General features: G+C 55.1%; 3 protein-coding genes and 1 non-coding gene across 4 annotated transcripts; 2 read left to right on the top strand and 2 right to left on the bottom strand.

Moving 5' to 3' along the window:
- Window positions 1–412: 412 nt before the first annotated feature.
- COL26b_006979 (uncharacterized protein) lies at window positions 413–1,417 on the bottom strand (the record flags this gene model as incomplete). The annotated part of the gene is made up of 3 exons (XM_053179788.1): window positions 413–494; window positions 780–932; window positions 1,089–1,417. 3 exons carry the CDS (start codon window positions 1,415–1,417, stop codon window positions 413–415), a joined length of 564 nt encoding a protein of 187 aa, XP_053036288.1.
- A 7,478-nt stretch (window positions 1,418–8,895) lies between these two features.
- On the bottom strand, window positions 8,896–10,104 carry COL26b_006978 (uncharacterized protein; the record flags this gene model as incomplete). Its single annotated transcript, XM_053179787.1, has 1 exon — window positions 8,896–10,104. The coding sequence occupies one exon, from the start codon at window positions 10,102–10,104 to the stop codon at window positions 8,896–8,898; it is 1,209 nt and encodes a 402-aa protein (XP_053036287.1).
- Window positions 10,105–11,703: 1,599 nt separating this feature from the next.
- On the top strand, window positions 11,704–13,702 carry SPB4 (ATP-dependent rRNA helicase spb4; the record flags this gene model as incomplete). The annotated part of the gene is made up of 3 exons (XM_053179786.1): window positions 11,704–11,768; window positions 11,823–11,925; window positions 11,975–13,702. The coding sequence occupies 3 exons, from the start codon at window positions 11,704–11,706 to the stop codon at window positions 13,700–13,702; spliced, it is 1,896 nt and encodes a 631-aa protein (XP_053036286.1).
- Window positions 13,703–13,978: 276 nt separating this feature from the next.
- On the top strand, window positions 13,979–14,050 carry COL26b_006976. Its single transcript has one exon. It is a non-coding gene; the product is annotated as a tRNA-Met (tRNA).
- The last annotated feature ends 2,161 nt before the right edge of the window (window positions 14,051–16,211 follow it).

Here is a 16,211-nt window from a genome sequence, read left to right as displayed (position 1 = left end):
CAGGCTCGCCTAAGAAGCTGGCCCCCCGCCCCCCTGTCTCTGCTTCTCGCTGCCCCTCACCTCCTTGACAGCCCAATATGTACCCAAGAAAAATAAACAAACAAGGTGGAGGAGGCGTGCGCTGATCAATCGTCGAGCAAAAAATAGAGATGCAAAGTAAATCCGGGGATTTTTGGTATCTTGGTTCCTGCAGTTTCTGTGCAGGCAGGGATGCGTGTATGTCGTGCGTCGACTTTTGGTGTGGCGGGTGTGATGGAGGAGGTTGCTTTTGAAAATGACACGCTAGAAAAGACCGACACCCAAAGGTAAGGCTGAAAGAAACGCTTTTGTCGCCTGCTCGTCTCTGCTTCTTCAACGTCCGCGATGTCGCGCGGCTGAAGAAGAGATGAGAGAGCGCATTCGCAAGGTACGTCTAGTACTCGGGCGAAGGGTAGCGAGCGCGCGCCTTGTTGTACTCCTTGGTGTGCTTGCGGGAAGTCTTGCTCTTCAGCGATCTGCGCAGAGGTGTTAGCCCGGTTTTCTGTCTTGTCTCAGATCTCGCAGCGGCCGCCGCCGGTTTTCTGTCGAACAAGCTTGCTTCTTTCCGATGCCACCGAAACCCGCTTTTCCCGTGCCTCCATTTTCCCCGCCAGTTCGCGGGGAGAAGAGGGGAATTGCGAGATTGCCGGTAGATCGTCAATCTTGACCATCGTTTTCTGCCGCTTGTTTTTTTTTTTTTTTTTCGAGGTCTCGGATCTCGCATTCGGAGATCGGGTGAGAAAAAAATGATGCACACTTACGAGACTTTCTTCTGCGTCCACTCGAGGTCCGCGCGCACGTCCTGAGCGTCACGGTAGCCCTCGTTGAAGCGCTCGCGCGTCTTTGCGAGACGGGCTTGCGCCTTCTTCTGGAGTTCCAGCAGCTCACGGTGCTTTGCGTTGAGCTTGCCGGATCTATTTTTTGCGTTTTCCGGTCAGCCAAATGTTTTCTCTCTGCTGTCGTTCGTCTTTTCCGGATTGCTGCGGCGATCGGCCCCCGCGGCTTATGCAGGCACCGGCCGCCGGAACACCGCTCGGGGATTTTTGTAGTTCTTAATGGGGCGTACTCACGTTTGCGCCTGGACCGCAATGTTGCGATCCAGAGGGATGGGGTCAAAGGTCTGGGCGAAGCGGTCCTGCATGTAGTCGTTGAAGTCGACTCCGCTGGCCGAGTGGTGGCTGTCAAAGTCGCCGCTGTTGCTACCGGCGTAGCTGGAGTTGGCAACCGAGTAGCCGCCAGAGTATCCGCTATTGCTGTATGAGGCTCCGGTTCCTGAGCTGACGGACTCGTCCGTCTCTGGGGGCGAGACCGAGTAGGTGCTGCTGTAGCTTGGGTATTGTTGGCCCTTGTGGTTGGGGACGGGCATGGGGATGGCGTAAGAGTTGTAGTGGGCAGACATGATGGGCGATGGATATCCGGGTAGTCGACGAAGACGGTTAAGAGCTTGTGACGTGTTGCGTGTGTGCGATGTGGGAACTTGTTTGAAGCAAACAAGGGATGACTAAAGTTCTCTGTGTTGTGAACTGGGGATGGGCTTGCCACTTGGTATGACGAAGCGCAAGGAAGGTGCTTGCTTGGATGAAGCTTGATGAAGAACGACTTGGAGAAGTTGGGCAGAAGCTTGCTGAGATAGTCCGAGATGGTGATGAGAAAGGAAGAAGAAGAATACAGATTCCAACCGCTCAAGTTGTGCCCTTTTATACTTTTTCCGAGACCCATTCCGGACTCCATCTCTTCTTCTTGCTCGGGGGAGGGGATAAGACATCAAGCCTCGATTCGTCCGATTGCAAGCCATGGCTTCATGATTGAACCCCGCCCGAGGGAGGGAACGGACGGAATGGTCCCTGGGCATGATGTGATGGGATGGTGAGAATGGCCGCAGACACACGCAACGACATGGACGGACGTCGGCCATGGGCATGAGCAGCAGCAGCAACAGCCGGCCGACCTGTCTGGACCTGGGCTAGCCTGTGCGTTAGTGACAGGGAAGAGAAAGAGGCCAAACCCTGTCTTCGCCCGCTTGCCGCTTGCTTCAATGGCTGTTGCTCGCGGGGTGGGCAGTGATAGTCAAAGACGAAGGCAACGGAGTGGTTGTCTCGAGGGTGTGGATAATGGAGACGTTGAGGGGGGCATGTGGAAGGGTGATGGACAGAGCCATTGGCCAAGGAGAAGACAGGGAAAACAGATTGCTACATCTGCAGGCCGAGTGTCCATTTCTCTCAAAGAATGAATCAAAACTCAAAAGGAATAGCTCAGCATCGAAGGCAAATAAAACAACCGAGCAAGGTGTCTGCATATGCCGAGGGGCGACTATCATGGGTCGTATTGGTGGAGATGGACCACGACGGAGGATGGGTGGCCCAGATGAGGCAATGGATCTGTTTGGGACATCCGGGCTTGAGAAAGATGACAACTGGGGCCAGGGAAGAAAGAAAAGAGAAACGTGGAGACTGGCACGGACTAGCCGGTGCAGACCGGCGAAGAGCAGCGAGACAGATGCGGGCTGGGAAGCCATGTAAGGCATGTCGTGTAAAACGGCGACGGAGGGCTCTGCAGACAGACAGAGACACATGTTTTTTTGATGGACCGCCGGGCAAGACAGGGCAGGGGAGGTACATCTCGACAGGTATCACGCCGAACTACTTTAACCAGCTAAGGTAAGGTAAGGCAAGGAGAGGGTGGATGCACCTGCAAGCCAGGGGCATGGGGCTCTGTGGGCAGGGACGGGGACGGCGGCCGTGGACCATGGACCATGGCGTGAAGGGTTCCTTTCCATGGGACCTCTTTCCGCCCACGCCCGTGCGGTGTCAAGATGGGAAGAGGTCGCTTTAGCTTGGGATGAGGGAGGTGGTGTTGAAGTGTGAGGCGTGGATCTAAGACATTTGGAGGGGGGAAGGTGAAGGCTTCGGAAGCAAGGCAAACGGAAGGTCGTCGAGGGCTTCCGGGTCGAACGACGACGGCCTTCCGGGGCCACGCCATGAGCCGTGGATGGGAGTATGACGGAGGCCGTGCGGGTCGAACGTTTCCATCGACCCAGTCAGACGCGAGCCGACGGGGGCTATGGAAAGTATTCCTACCGGGGAGGGGTACGTTCTGATTCGTGACGGATGGAGAGAGGGCGAGGAGGAAATGGAATCCTGTGGGTGAGGAATGTGGGTTGCAAAGAGACTGAGAGAGAGAGCAAGCAGGCAAGCAAGCAACCTCGGGTCTGGGGAGGTACAAGGCGGAAACGTCAGGATAGAGTCAAACAGAGCCAGGACCAACGGGGAAGGTATGGCCCGGCGTTGATCGAAACTCTGGCCCAACGAGAGTGGAGGCCACGAGGGCGGAGGATGGGCCGGGATGAAAGAGGATAGGACAGGATAAGGTAGAGTAGGGCAGGGCAGGGCGGGTTGGATCAGGACAGAAGTCGAGAAAAGAACGGCTTGGGATGAGAATGTAACGGGGGCAGCTCAGTGAGGCCCAGGGTATGTGTGTGCGCGCCCATGTGTGCCTGTCTGTTCTCTCCGTTTTCTTCGTTCGCAATTGCGAACGAACCTGGCGTTCCTGGCATGTATTTTCCAACGTGGCCGCCATGTCTTTTCTGTCTGCGTGCTTCGACGGTACGAAGGGTACAGAGAGAGGACAAGAGGTCAGAACAAACAAGGTAACAGAACCAGGTCGATGTCAAGCAATGCCAAGAAAAAAGTACCTTTTGACGACTCTAATTCCATTTGTAAAAGCAGCGTGGGATTTCCACTCCCACCCGGCTCGTGTCGTCGTCTCGTTGGACTGCAACAGAAACCACCTTGGAAGAATCGGGAATGCGGGAAAAATGATGGGGGCCCCCTTGTACTATGCTGATCGGACCTTGGGAAACCTGACTTTTTGCGAAGCCAAAATGTTCATTCAAAACGGCAATGTTGCGTTCTGCCGTGCGGATGCGCGTTGGAGTTGCAGACAAGGAGGGAGTGATGTATCCGGTGGTGGTTGACTTGATTGACCCTGGCGTCAGGTCAGGCAGAAGTGCAGCAGATTCGGGCATTTTCTGTGGTGATGCGTTGTCAAGATGAGAACCATGACCGTTTTTATTTAATTCCTTTTTTTTTTCTCTGTCTTCCCTGGGTCGGAAAAAAAGAACTATTAATTTTTCTTGGTTTCCCCCGCTCTAGCCAAATAATACATTTATTTCCATTTCCTTCGCCTCTACGGCATCCTGTTTGGTCGGCCGTTGGCTGCCTGTCCCAATCGGGCCTCCTGGCTCTTGGTCACCTTTCCCACCGACTCTTTGACACTCTACCTGTGACCTCCCCCCCTCGCTGATTGACTCGATATCTGTTCATTTTCTGGATTTTCGATTGGCGCAAAAGAAAACAGACTCCCAGCTTTTGCCAGTCTTGGAACCCGTCCAGGGCTCCGGCAGGGCTCCCAGACACCCCTGCACCACCACCCCGGCCTGATGGAGATGCACTGATGCAGAAGGTTGACCAGGGCGTCCTTCGTCGGCTTAATCGACGGAGTTTTTGTATTTTCCATTGGTTAAAAATGCAGAAAAGCGGCGCCGACTTGCTGGATTTCGCCCCTCTGAGCATCCATCACTGATGCAAGGTGGGAGGGGGGCGATGGGGGGAACTCCATCCCCAAGTTTTCCCAAGTTCCTCGAAAGTTTCATATGACTGGGGGTGTGAATGCATCTCCAGAGGCAGATATGCGAGAAGATGGAGCTTCAGAGATGCCAACCTCGAAAACCCGAAATTACACAAGTCAGGACACGAACCGTTTTTTTTTTTCTCTTTCTCCCCTCTTGTAACAGGTTTGAAAGGCTGCCGCAGAACGGAGACGAAGACGCAAGCAAGCAACCTGGGGCAATCTTACACCTGCAAGTCCCAAGAGCGGCGGTGTAAGTCTTCAAGGTCTCTCTCTCTCTGGGCCCCAAACCAAGTCCCACATCCGTCATCGTCAGCCGTCAACGGTTGACAATCCGGCCGCGTGTGAGTGAGAAGAGGCAGCCCAAAAGTCGACCTTACCGTAAGGCAGAGGTACCCAAACCCAAGCCCCAAGAGGGAGGCCCAATGGTGAACCGGCATCATCACCACCTGCATCACCACCTGGGACTTCCCCCAACCACCAACGCCCCCCATCTGCCTAATGTCATGGGTTACGAGGCCAGGACAGGGCGACCAAGGGGGGCCCTTTTACTTTCCGATCTGATCTAACGGCGCATTGATTTTGCATCACCCCATTTCATGTTGCTGCTGCTCCTGCTGCTGCTGCTGCTGCAACTGCATAGGTGTCGTGCGCCATAATACGCCCGTACCTCGGATTAGAACTACTGGCGCCGGTACTGGCTATTTCTTCCTGTTCATCAATGGGACTTCTTTTCTGGACCTGGGACTTGCAGTTGACTGGGTCCAGGGTGGAACCTGAGATGCAACGACGATGGTGAGCGAGCATGGCAAGGCATCCAACGAGGCATACAAGTGACCACTTCCGAGGCCCGGCGTCGGCCATCAAGAGCCAAAAACGCCAAAACGCGCCCGCATCGGTCGAAAGTGGGATCGTCACTTGAAGACATGTATGTCCTAGAGTTATCCGTACGCATGTCTGTCTGGCGCAGGTGACGCGGGCGTGACAGACAACAGCCAAAACACTTCGACGACGCAGCTAACCCTACTTTACCTTACCAAGTGACCATGGCCAGTCAAGGAGAGGAGAGCGTCGTTCCTCATCCCGGCCCGCGGTTCGCCGTGTGTATCTCTGTCTCGTCTCTTGGCCGGCAGGGACCCGAGGTGCCCCACGCAAGGTATCCCCGGGATGACGAACGTCGTTCTGGAAACATGCCAAACGAACAGAGCGTGTGAATGGAGGGGGAACGGGCTGCATGAGGTCTCCAGCCGGGGTCACCCCGGAGCAAGCCAGTTTGACGTTTGAGCCTTCTCACAAAAGAAACAATCGTGCGAGAGAGAGAGAGAAGGAGGCAAAATTTGTCGTCCAAAAAACATCAGACCATGGGCTTGCCGGGGCCTTGGTCCGGAGCCGGAAGGGAGGTACATCGAAATAGATACCTAGGCACCCTGACCTTGAAATTCGGGCGAGGAAGAAAAGGAGGGGGAGGGGCATGACTTGCCCTCCATGCACCGGGATCCACCGCCGACGACTTGGACTTGGCTACACCCATTTCTTCGTAGACTAAACGGCACTCACTCCTGACAGAAGGAATCGGCGTTTGGGCTTCGTTGACGACCATTCTCGAACTCGACTAGCCGGGTAGTGTTGCAGTAGACCTAGAGTTTGACATCGATGAGCGCCAAGAGTCAGAGACGCACGTCAGGGACTTTGAGGTGAGGCACCGAGTGCCGGCCATAGGCCGAGACTCACCCTGGGATGACGGGGCTTCATTTTGCATGAGTGGTGGTTGACCAATACCTCTTTGGCGAGGCTTGTCCGCATTCGAATGCGCCACTCTGCGGTTCTGGCATTCCGGTGGTGAATCGGAACGGCAACCGTAGGCACTGACCCAGAGCCAGAGCCATTATCGACTCCGAGATCCCGCTCAGTACATACCCGTACCGGTTCGGACAAGAGCGTGAGAGTGAGAGAGACTACGGCAAGCCATGTGAGGTGAGGTGAGACTAAAGAGGGGAGAAACGAGCGGTGACGGGTGAAACGAAAACGGTCTGTGCCACGGAAAACGAGCCCGCAAACCTTGTTTTGCCCGTTTGTCTCTCCCGTCCTGTTCTTCAACATTGGGATGCGAAAAGTGCCATCTGAGGACGTGAAAACACCAAAAAGTTGGACGCGGAACTCCAAACAGAATGACGGGGCCCTGCCTCGCCTCCGGGTCTGCTGTATCCCGGAACGCATGGCATGGCATGGCAAGCAAACGAGTCGTATAATTCTTGCTGCAAGACAGGGGGTGGGACAGCGCAACACATGCAACATGCCATGACATGAACCGCAATCGCAACCGCAACGCAAGCCCAGCAGCGAAAAGTGAGATTGGATGCAGATGCAGTCAAACACACTCACGCAGTACACACACTCTCACACACCTACATACCAGAGGAGGACGGGCAGGGCGAGACTACGGTAGACTTTTTGATGATGGGGCACACGCTCACTGGACAATTGCCCACGAGGGCGCCATCTCTCAACCCAACCAACATGGCCACAAATCCCGCTTCGCCGCCCTTCTTTTCCTTCCGTTCGCTGTCGACGTTACATTCGAACATCGCCCACGTCGTCGTCTCCCGTTCCCATCTCTCACTCCCCCTCCACCCACATCGCAAATCGCCCCCATCGCCAACAACACCCGCAGATACACTCGCATACCCCTCCGCATCACCCATTTCTCACCGCGTCGCTTCTCACCCAAGCAAAACTGCGATGCGATCCGCTCGCTCGCTCGCTCGCTCTCCTCCAAACAACACCCGTCCAACCGCACCGGGTACTGGCCGCCTCCTCTTCGCAAGGACGAAATGCAGTATGCAAGCCTCTTTGCCAACGCCGCACGCCGCACGCCATATGCTCATGCCCACGCCACGCCACGCTACGCCGCCGCCGTTCGCTCTCCCGGGACTTTGAACGAGAAAGGCGCACACGGCAAAGTCGACGCAACGCAGCACACTGCATTTCCTGCACGGATCGACCGTCGTGTAAGGTCAATCCAACATCCCACGTCCATCAACTCCGTCCGCCAACAAGAAAAAAAAGTCCGCGTGCGTGTTGTGTCGCCCGTCAGACGCCGCTCGCGTGTGTCTCCTTCGTAAACTTCGTGAGCTGCCAGATGTCGTGTCCCTCACATCTCTCGCTCGGGATAAAAACTCTCCATGAGATACGGCTGCAAGTAGGCAAATCATGGTTAGAGTGAGGTAACAAAACCACAACTCCCGACAGCTGCACGACATCACCAGCCCACGCAGAGCGCACGCAGCCTTCAGCCCCTCAGCCCCGGCCAAGGTCTGTGTTCTTGCCGCGGCTGCGCTGCCATGCAGTGTGACGAACACCACGTCGTCCTTCCATGCTTCCTCTGTCTCTGTCTGCCTGCTGGCTGGATATTATCCGAGATGTGGCGATGCAGACAGAGATCCTCTTCTGCGAGAATCTGCCAAATGCCCCTTCCATCCAGAATTCTCCCAGGCTTTTTCTTATCATTCGTGCGCTCTCCGCCATGACACGAGAGGATCAAACTTCACTGTTGCACCGGCGATCTCCCCTGTGCTTCTCCAGAACGCAGCGCTAGTAGACGAAAGCGTGACCGCATCTCAAAGGCCCCGGATCCTACGATAATCCCCAAAGCCTTGTCCTTGCAATCGGTGTCATCGCGCGAGAAAAGTTCGAATGCATGTCAGATAAGTGAGGGGGAACTAGAGTAAACTGCAAGAGAGAAGAGGGAAAGCTCTGTTTCGTTATCTTGTAATAGCAGCTAACATTATATACCCTCGGGGGCCTGGACGTCGCAGTCGTCCCATCAGCCGTGGTTTCCCATAGAATTTCCGATCCTGTATCGCGTCCCAAGGAGATTGAAAAAGAAAAAAGTACAGACTAAATACCTGTCGTTGATGATAAGTATGGTATGTTTCCTAGAACCCCTCCCCGGCCGCCGACCCTCATATGCCATGCCCCGCCCCCGACCGCCTTCCCTCAGTTCTTATCCCAACGGGCACGGTAAAAAAACGCCGATGAATCATGCACGTATAACGCCATGCCAGCCGTTTGCACGAGGCAGAGAGGGCACTCCTTTTCCCAGCCTCTCCCCCGTTGGAGGCTGGCGCCCCTTCCCCGCCTCGCAGCCCATTGCCGTCGGTGTGCTAGTCATCGTTGACGATGAAGCTAGCGATCGGTGAGCTTGAGTGTATAATTTTTTTGGTTTCCGCCCAATCTATTTCCCCGACCCTTCTAGCCAAAGATCTTGAGAAATCCCCAGATACCGGCTCCGCTGAGCACTGGAATCGTTAGGTTGTCGTCCCAGCCGAAAATGTCCACCACCTCACTGGCGGCCGCCACAAAGCCGGACCACAGACCCATGACACCAAGCGCTAGCGGTCCGGTGATGGTGGCCTGAGCATCCGAGAGCCCCACAGCGCTTGCGATGGCGCGGGGTAAGTGAAGAGCCCCGGTGAACATGAAGGGATACTGCTCGTCGCCGGGGAAAGGTCCCGTTCTCGGCGCGAGCCAGCCCCAGAACAAGTAGGACGACGCAATGCCGACCAGGAAGGCCGCTGTCGATCCCGCAAGAGACTTGCCCTTGCGGATGCGCGGGGTGTATGCGCCGTACATGCGACCGAAAGTGCTGGCAGCGGTATCGCACCAACTGAGGAGCAGGACACCCATGACACCGACGTCCTTGGGGAAGAACTTGAGGACAGCCCAGGCGCCGAGCAGGTAGAAGATGACGCCGTTCCAGCCCGCATACTCGCTCTCGCGCATCAAGGCGCCGAGCACCGAGACGTAGAACCGGTTGAAGGAGGCGTAGTTGTGACGCAGGTAGTCGGCCGTCGCGATAGGCATCAGCGCAGCCATGAGCCACGGTGCAACTGAGCTTGTCTGAATACCCGAAATGTAGAGCCATAATGTGAAGAATCCGATCGAGACGTGAAGCACCTTTCTTGGCACCTCGTGCTTGTGCACAAACGTCCTCCATTTCCTGTGAATAGGTATCAAGCCCAGCGGACTCGGGCTTCGGCTGAAGTCTCGCCAGCTCCATCCTGTGGGAGCGGCTGAAGGAGGGGCCAGGTGGCCGTTGGCCGTCGGTGCCTTGCCGTTGCCGTTCGCATCGCCGTTGAGAGCGACACCATTCGAGATCGGTTCGCTCGGGATGACGGGTGATTTGGGTGGTTTCGTCTGCGTCTTGACGGTCGTCATCGGTGTAATACGGCGAGACTCGATCGGGGAGCGGCTTCGTGTGCGCGATCTGCGCATGGTCGTCGGCTCATAGTCATCCTCTTCTGTCCTCTCCTCTACCGGCTGAGGAGTAGTGAGACGCTTTCTCGTTGCTGATCTCGTTGTAGGGCCAAAGTAGTTGTCTTGTGACATTGCGTCGATCTCTGACGGTGTCGGGCTGGGAGAGATGACACGCGGTGTCGAGGGTACGGCGCGGACAGACATGTTGTTGTACGGGAATGGGGGCAGAGGGGAGCAAGACACTGCCCCTGTCAATAGGCGTTGGAGGGGATGGAGGAGCCTTTGTAGAGGCCAAGATGAGGACCGGAGATAGCTGTCTCTTCTCGAAAGGCGTTCGTGGGGGGCCAGGGCGTCGGCGGCGTAGTGGGAGGCTTGGGAGGCGCGGGCGTGGGTGCGGTACAGGTCGAAACGTGGATAACGTTTTTGATGGTTAAGGCTATGCTGGGCCTGGGGTTCGAGGAGGGAGGCGGGCGTGATTATCGGATCCAGGGTGATGTTTGAGGATGCAGCAGAGAAGGTCTCCGCCGCATGTTGAGCCGGGCTGGTAAGGGGAGGAAGAAGAAGACCACGCAGACATGCGGTCGGTCAGCAGACGGCGTGACATGTGTTTAAAACGAGGAGTTTGGACCGGATCGTCGGTGTCTTGTTGCGCTGCGAGTCCAGTGCCAATACATGGGCTTGTGCAGGTGAGGATTTTTCGCCGTAAGGTTAAGGTACCGAGTACCTGGGGTGTACTGTGCGCCGGGCCGGTGACACTGTCTGTTAGTAAGCCCACATGGTGCCTGGTAGTGGCATGTCCAGCCATTTGGTTTAATCGTTATGGTGGTTTATCTTTGGGATACTTTACTTTAGAACTACTTTAGAATAGATATGGTTATTTCTGACGGCATGAACCATGGTGTACTCATGGTTTTGGTTTCCAAGATGGACAACTATAATGTTCGAGACAGCCAAACAGCTACAGTCCCAATACCCCTCAGCACAGTGTGCCGAGACCCGGATGACCACCGCCCCCGAAGCCCACTCCCCAAGTCCAACACCGTCCGGTGCACGCGACTAATACTAGGGACGGCCTGTCGGGTGGTGTCAAGTCCAGCGGCAGCGGGCAGTTTGCAGGGGTCCGCAGTGCGATCCAATTTGAATGGCAGCGCTTTTTACGGGCTGCCTCTGGCAAGCATGTGAGAAAAACCCACGAAGCCATCTCCGGCCATCCCGCCGCTTCCATGTCGTTCTTCGCAGGAGGATTCTGCTGCGGATATCGCTCTCCCAGTCTGCCATCGTGCATCATCACATCATGGACGCGAGAGACACTGTCTTTCCTTGATTTTTCTTGACCGCCTAGTGCGGGTGCGCAAGTGCCAAGCGGGCGTTTGGCTGGCATCATGGCTGAGAGTTTTTGGGTGGCATGTCATAGGGCGATGACACTTTGTCTTGGTGCTTGTGCGACACTTGCACCCGCGAAATCTGAAATTGTGGCTCGGGGTGGCCCAGGACGGTTGGGCGGAGAGACGGGATGATATCACTAGCTTTGTCCGTGGACGGCGGTCGGAGCAGGCACTTGCGCCAAGAAATCCGGTTATTGGGTGGTCTGATAAGCGGCACACAGTCCACGTGAGCACCTCTTATCTCTGCACCTTAATCGATAACAGATTAGATCCGCTCTTATCGATAATCCAAAAAAAAAAATCTCGGCCCCTCCAGCTCGGACAGAAGACAGCAGCCAGCCGCGACGACTTTCGCAGAGCCGAACTTGAGGCGCAAAATCTCCTGAACCGCCCAAGGCCCGATTGGACAATTGTCGCAATGGCGCCCGACGAGAAGAAGAAGGACCCTAGGTCCTGGCGTGGACTTACACCTCCCCTGGCCGAGTACGACTCTCAAGTCTAATCTGACGACGACGCGCTGCTAACCTTTGCGCGTAGATGGATCCTCGATTTCGTCTCTAGTCAAGGCTTCCAGCGCATGACGCCTGTCCAGGCAGCATGTCTGCCGCAGTTCCTCGGAAACAAGGACGTCGTAGTAGAGGTATGAAAGAATACCTCAACACAATGCGATAGCAGACTAATTCTTGTAGGCCGTCACTGGTAGCGGCAAAACTCTTGCTTTCCTCCTCCCCCTAGTCCAGAAGCTCATGCGCCTTCCCGAGCCTACGAAGCGCGGCCATGTCTTTGCCATCATCGTGTCACCGACCCGCGAGCTTGCGATCCAGATTCACTCCGTTCTCCAGGCCCTCGTCGGCTTCCACCCACCCTCTGCCGAGATCCTCCCTCACCTCAAGGAGGACGAGAAGCGCCCCGACACCAACGTCCCGGTTATCGTTCCCCAGCTTCTCGTCGGAGGAAACACGACGACGCAGCAGGACCTCAGCTTCTTCGTGAGACATGCCCCCAATGTCCTCGTCTCTACACCCGGCAGACTTGTCGAGCTGCTGGCCTCTCCCCACGTCCACTGCACGCAAGCGACCTTCGAGTTGTTCATCATGGATGAGGCGGATCGTCTGTTGGATATGGGTTTCAAGCAGGATATTCAGAGGATTCTTGGGTATTTGCCGAAGCAGAGGAGAACGGGTCTGTTCAGCGCGTCGGTTTCGGAGGCTGTGTCCCAGATCATCACCGTCGGTCTAAGGAATCCCGTCAAGATCGCAGTCAGGGTCAAGAGCTTGAGGGATGGAGGAATCATCGAGGACCGGAAGACACCCATCAGTCTGCAAATGTCGTACCTCCTCACCCCAGCGAGCAAGAAGCTGCCAGCGCTTTGCAAGTTGCTGGAGAACCTCAACCCCCGCCCGCAACGGAGCATTGTCTTCCTGTCATCATGCGCGGCCGTGGACTACTTCCAACACGTCCTCCCAACCATTCTCCCCGACGGCTTTACACTCGTGCCGCTGCACGGAAAGCTTCCTCCCAAGGCTAGAGAAAAGAGTTTCGCCAAGTTCGTCAACTCAGTTTCACCTTCCATCCTCCTCTGCACAGATATCGCCGCCAGAGGTCTTGATATTCCTCAGGTTGATTTCGTCTGCCAAGTCGACCCTCCCGCAGACCCCAAGGTCTTCATCCACAGAAGCGGACGCGCAGGCAGAGCAGGCCGAAAGGGCTTGGCCGTGGTCTTCCTGCAGCCTGGCCATGAGGAGGACTACATCCCCTTCCTCGAAGTCCGCAAGACGCCCATTCACCCTCTCACGAAACCCGAAGTAGAGATCTCCGATGAAGAAGCAAACGAAACATCAGAAAAGTTCCGCGCCGTCTTGCGCAGCGATCGCGCTTACCACGACAAGGCCCAAAAAGCCTTCGTCAGCTGGATGCGCAGCTACGGCGCCCACCAGACGACCTCCATCTTCCGCGTAAAGGACCTCGACTGGGCTGACCTCGGCAAGGGCTGGGGTCTGCTTCGTCTCCCGCGCATGCCCGAGACGAAGACCTGGGACGGCGACAAGTGGCTCGGCAACGAGGGCTTCGACTGGGACAACTTCACATACAAGGACAAGACCCGCGAAGCGGCACGACAGGCAGCGATCGAGGCGGAGAGGAACGGAGAGAAGGCAGCCGCGGCAGACGCGGTGAAGAAGAAGCGCAAGACCAACGAGGCATGGAGCAAACAGACTGACAGGGAAGATCTGAGAGTTGAGCGCCGGGAGAAGAGGAGACGCAAGAAGGAGGCCGAGAGGATGTCGACGATGACGGAGGAGGAGAAGATCAAGGCCATGGAGCTGAACGAGCTGATTGTCGAAGTGAGGAAACGGAACCAGGCCAAGGCAGCGAGCGGAAAGGACAAGGAGGACGAGTTTGGGGGGTTCGATGATTAAAGCGCTGTATCATACGGGGATATTATTTAAAAGTTTTTGGTATCGGAGATTTTGTGCATGGATGGGTTGGAGGTGTGGAGATACCCCAGATCTTGGTGGAGGACGAAATCTCACGAGACTCCCCCTTCCAGTTGCCCCATCGCTTTTCTCCAGTCGTTGCCGACCGTCCGCGTTCCCACAGCGGAGCCAGACAGAGGCCAGAGTGAAAAATGTGACTCATCCAATCCACTACCTTCATGGATTGGTAAACGCACGAATTCGTCACCATTCAAGACAAGCACAATAGCTCAGGGGTAGAGCGCTGGGCTCATAACCCAGAGGTCCCTGGATCGAAACCAGGTTGTGCTATATTTCTTTTTCTTTTCTTGTACTCTTTTTGGGCAGATCGGGTCGTTCGTAACGTTTGAGTGCTCTGATGGCACCGTTTGACGCGGCAGACGCATGTTTGCAAAAGTACAGACTGTGGAACAAAAGACTACATACATGCTTAGATTCTAGCCTCCATCGTGATCGAACCATGTCATATTCCAAAACGTAAAAGTGTCACTCGTCAATAACTCCAAATCTTCGAGTTCGGAGATGAATCCACCAACGGGGTTCGTCGTATCCAAGATCTCATCTTCAAGCACCTCGCCTACCAGTGTACCACCAAGATCAACGTTCTAAGAACAACCGCCTGCGCAGATGCCCCCGGGTAGGTCATTCTCCTGTTCTGACTCTGTACGCAACTGGTCCTCAATAAAATCCTCACACTCTTCTTTCGACATGGACTTCAATCTATTCCACAACGCATTGTCCTCTGCAGTCCAAGCACGCCACTTTTTGAGCAATCTCGCAGAAACCAGATGCCCTCTTAGCTCGGCGTATCTTATGGCTCTTAGGTATGAGACCTGTCCTTTGCCGTTTGTGTGCACCCCTTGACTAAGAAGGTACTGAATAGTATCGATTCTTCCATGTTCCGCAGCACCTTCAAGAGCAGTGCGTCCGTGTTTCCGGGCGTCGGGGGCATTGATATCTGCCCCAAGATCGATTAGCATCTTGGCAAGTCCAAGATAGCCTCTGATTGTGGCGAGTTGCAAAGCGGTGGCACCGCCGGACCGAGCTGCCGGAGCATTAACATCTGCGCCCGCGTTCAAAAGCAACTTAATTGTATCCGGGCGGCTATACTCGACCGCTTTCTGGAGAGGAGTTCGACCAAATTCGACCGCATAGTTATCTTCGTCGACGCAATGATTTCCATACAGAAGCAGTTTTACGATATCGATGTAGTCTTTCGCTACAGCCATCGTGAGTGGCCCTTCATAAACGTAATCCCCAGAGCCCGAAGATAACATCGGATAGCGCGCCAGCTTTCGTATGAGCCTCTCGCTGCCGATCTCGACCGCGACGGACATAGTGAGCCTATCAGGGAGGAACCCGTGATCAAGAAGGCGAGAAAGCGAAGTCTCGGAACCGAGGGCCATTACCAGTGGCGAACCGCAGATTACAGCCGTCTCTCGCCAAAACAATGATCCCTCACTTATGTAGGTGTTAAATTTACCATTGAAGAAACAATCAAGAAAGATACTGATCCGGTCAATTCCCATTGTCAGAGAACTTTCAACCATGAACTTAGGCAGCATGACCGGCGAGGGTTTGTGAAGTTTGGCCAATACTAAGTCGAGAAAGTTTGCATTTTCTCTCCAGGCTGCTATTCCAATAGCCAGGCTCTCTAAGGGGTCCACATCTTCTAGTTGTGGGCGATCATCAAGTAAGTACTTGACGAGTCCAAGGCTGCAATCCTTGAAGAGAATGCTGGCACAAAGAGCCCCAGGGTCGTAGGCGTCCGGTAATTGCTCGAGAATCCGCGCAATCATTTGTTGGTTGCCTTTGATGACGGCGGCCTCAAGCATCGACTCGTGTCGTTGGCTGACAGACCAGTGATCCATCTTTATCAGCCGATCGGTCAAGGCCCAGTCGTCGAGCATGATAGCTTTGGGGATTTCGCCTCCATTCAAGACAGAGCCTGCATCGAGGAGTGCCATAGCTAGCTTAACGGTATCAGCCACTCGTCCCCTTCGCTCCAAAGCAATTTGGAGTGCAGAAACGCCATTTTTCGCCCAGTTTGGGTCAGCACCCATCTTGAGTGCCAGTTGCAAAAATCGAAGTCCCATGAAGTGGTCCACCCCGTGGTGAACAGCCCAAGATGGAAATCTTACTCCTTTCTCGGCGAAAAACTCGATAGCGCGATAATCATAGCTAAGTATCGCAGCCTCGACTGGGCTAGTTGTTCTCGGCATGGATACTGGTGACTTGGTCCATCGACAATACCATTCCTCGTCTTGCATGATGCCTCTGATCAAATCCGCTCCATGGCCATGCAGTAGCTTGACGATTTCAAAGTAGCGGTGGGTTGCTGCCAGATGCAAAGGAGATGGGAGGCGTAGGGGTCCAAGATGACTATATACTTTGACAACAAGTTGAAGAAGTTTTTGGCATGTGTCGAGGTGTCCATCTGCTGCGGCAACGT

This window comes from Colletotrichum chrysophilum (assembly GCF_026319265.1).
Source record: "Colletotrichum chrysophilum strain AFK26 chromosome Unknown scaffold_54, whole genome shotgun sequence".
NCBI classification, from domain to species: domain Eukaryota; kingdom Fungi; phylum Ascomycota; class Sordariomycetes; order Glomerellales; family Glomerellaceae; genus Colletotrichum; species Colletotrichum chrysophilum.
Note: the sequence above shows the minus strand (reverse complement) of the source record. Positions and strands in the feature narration are given on the sequence as shown.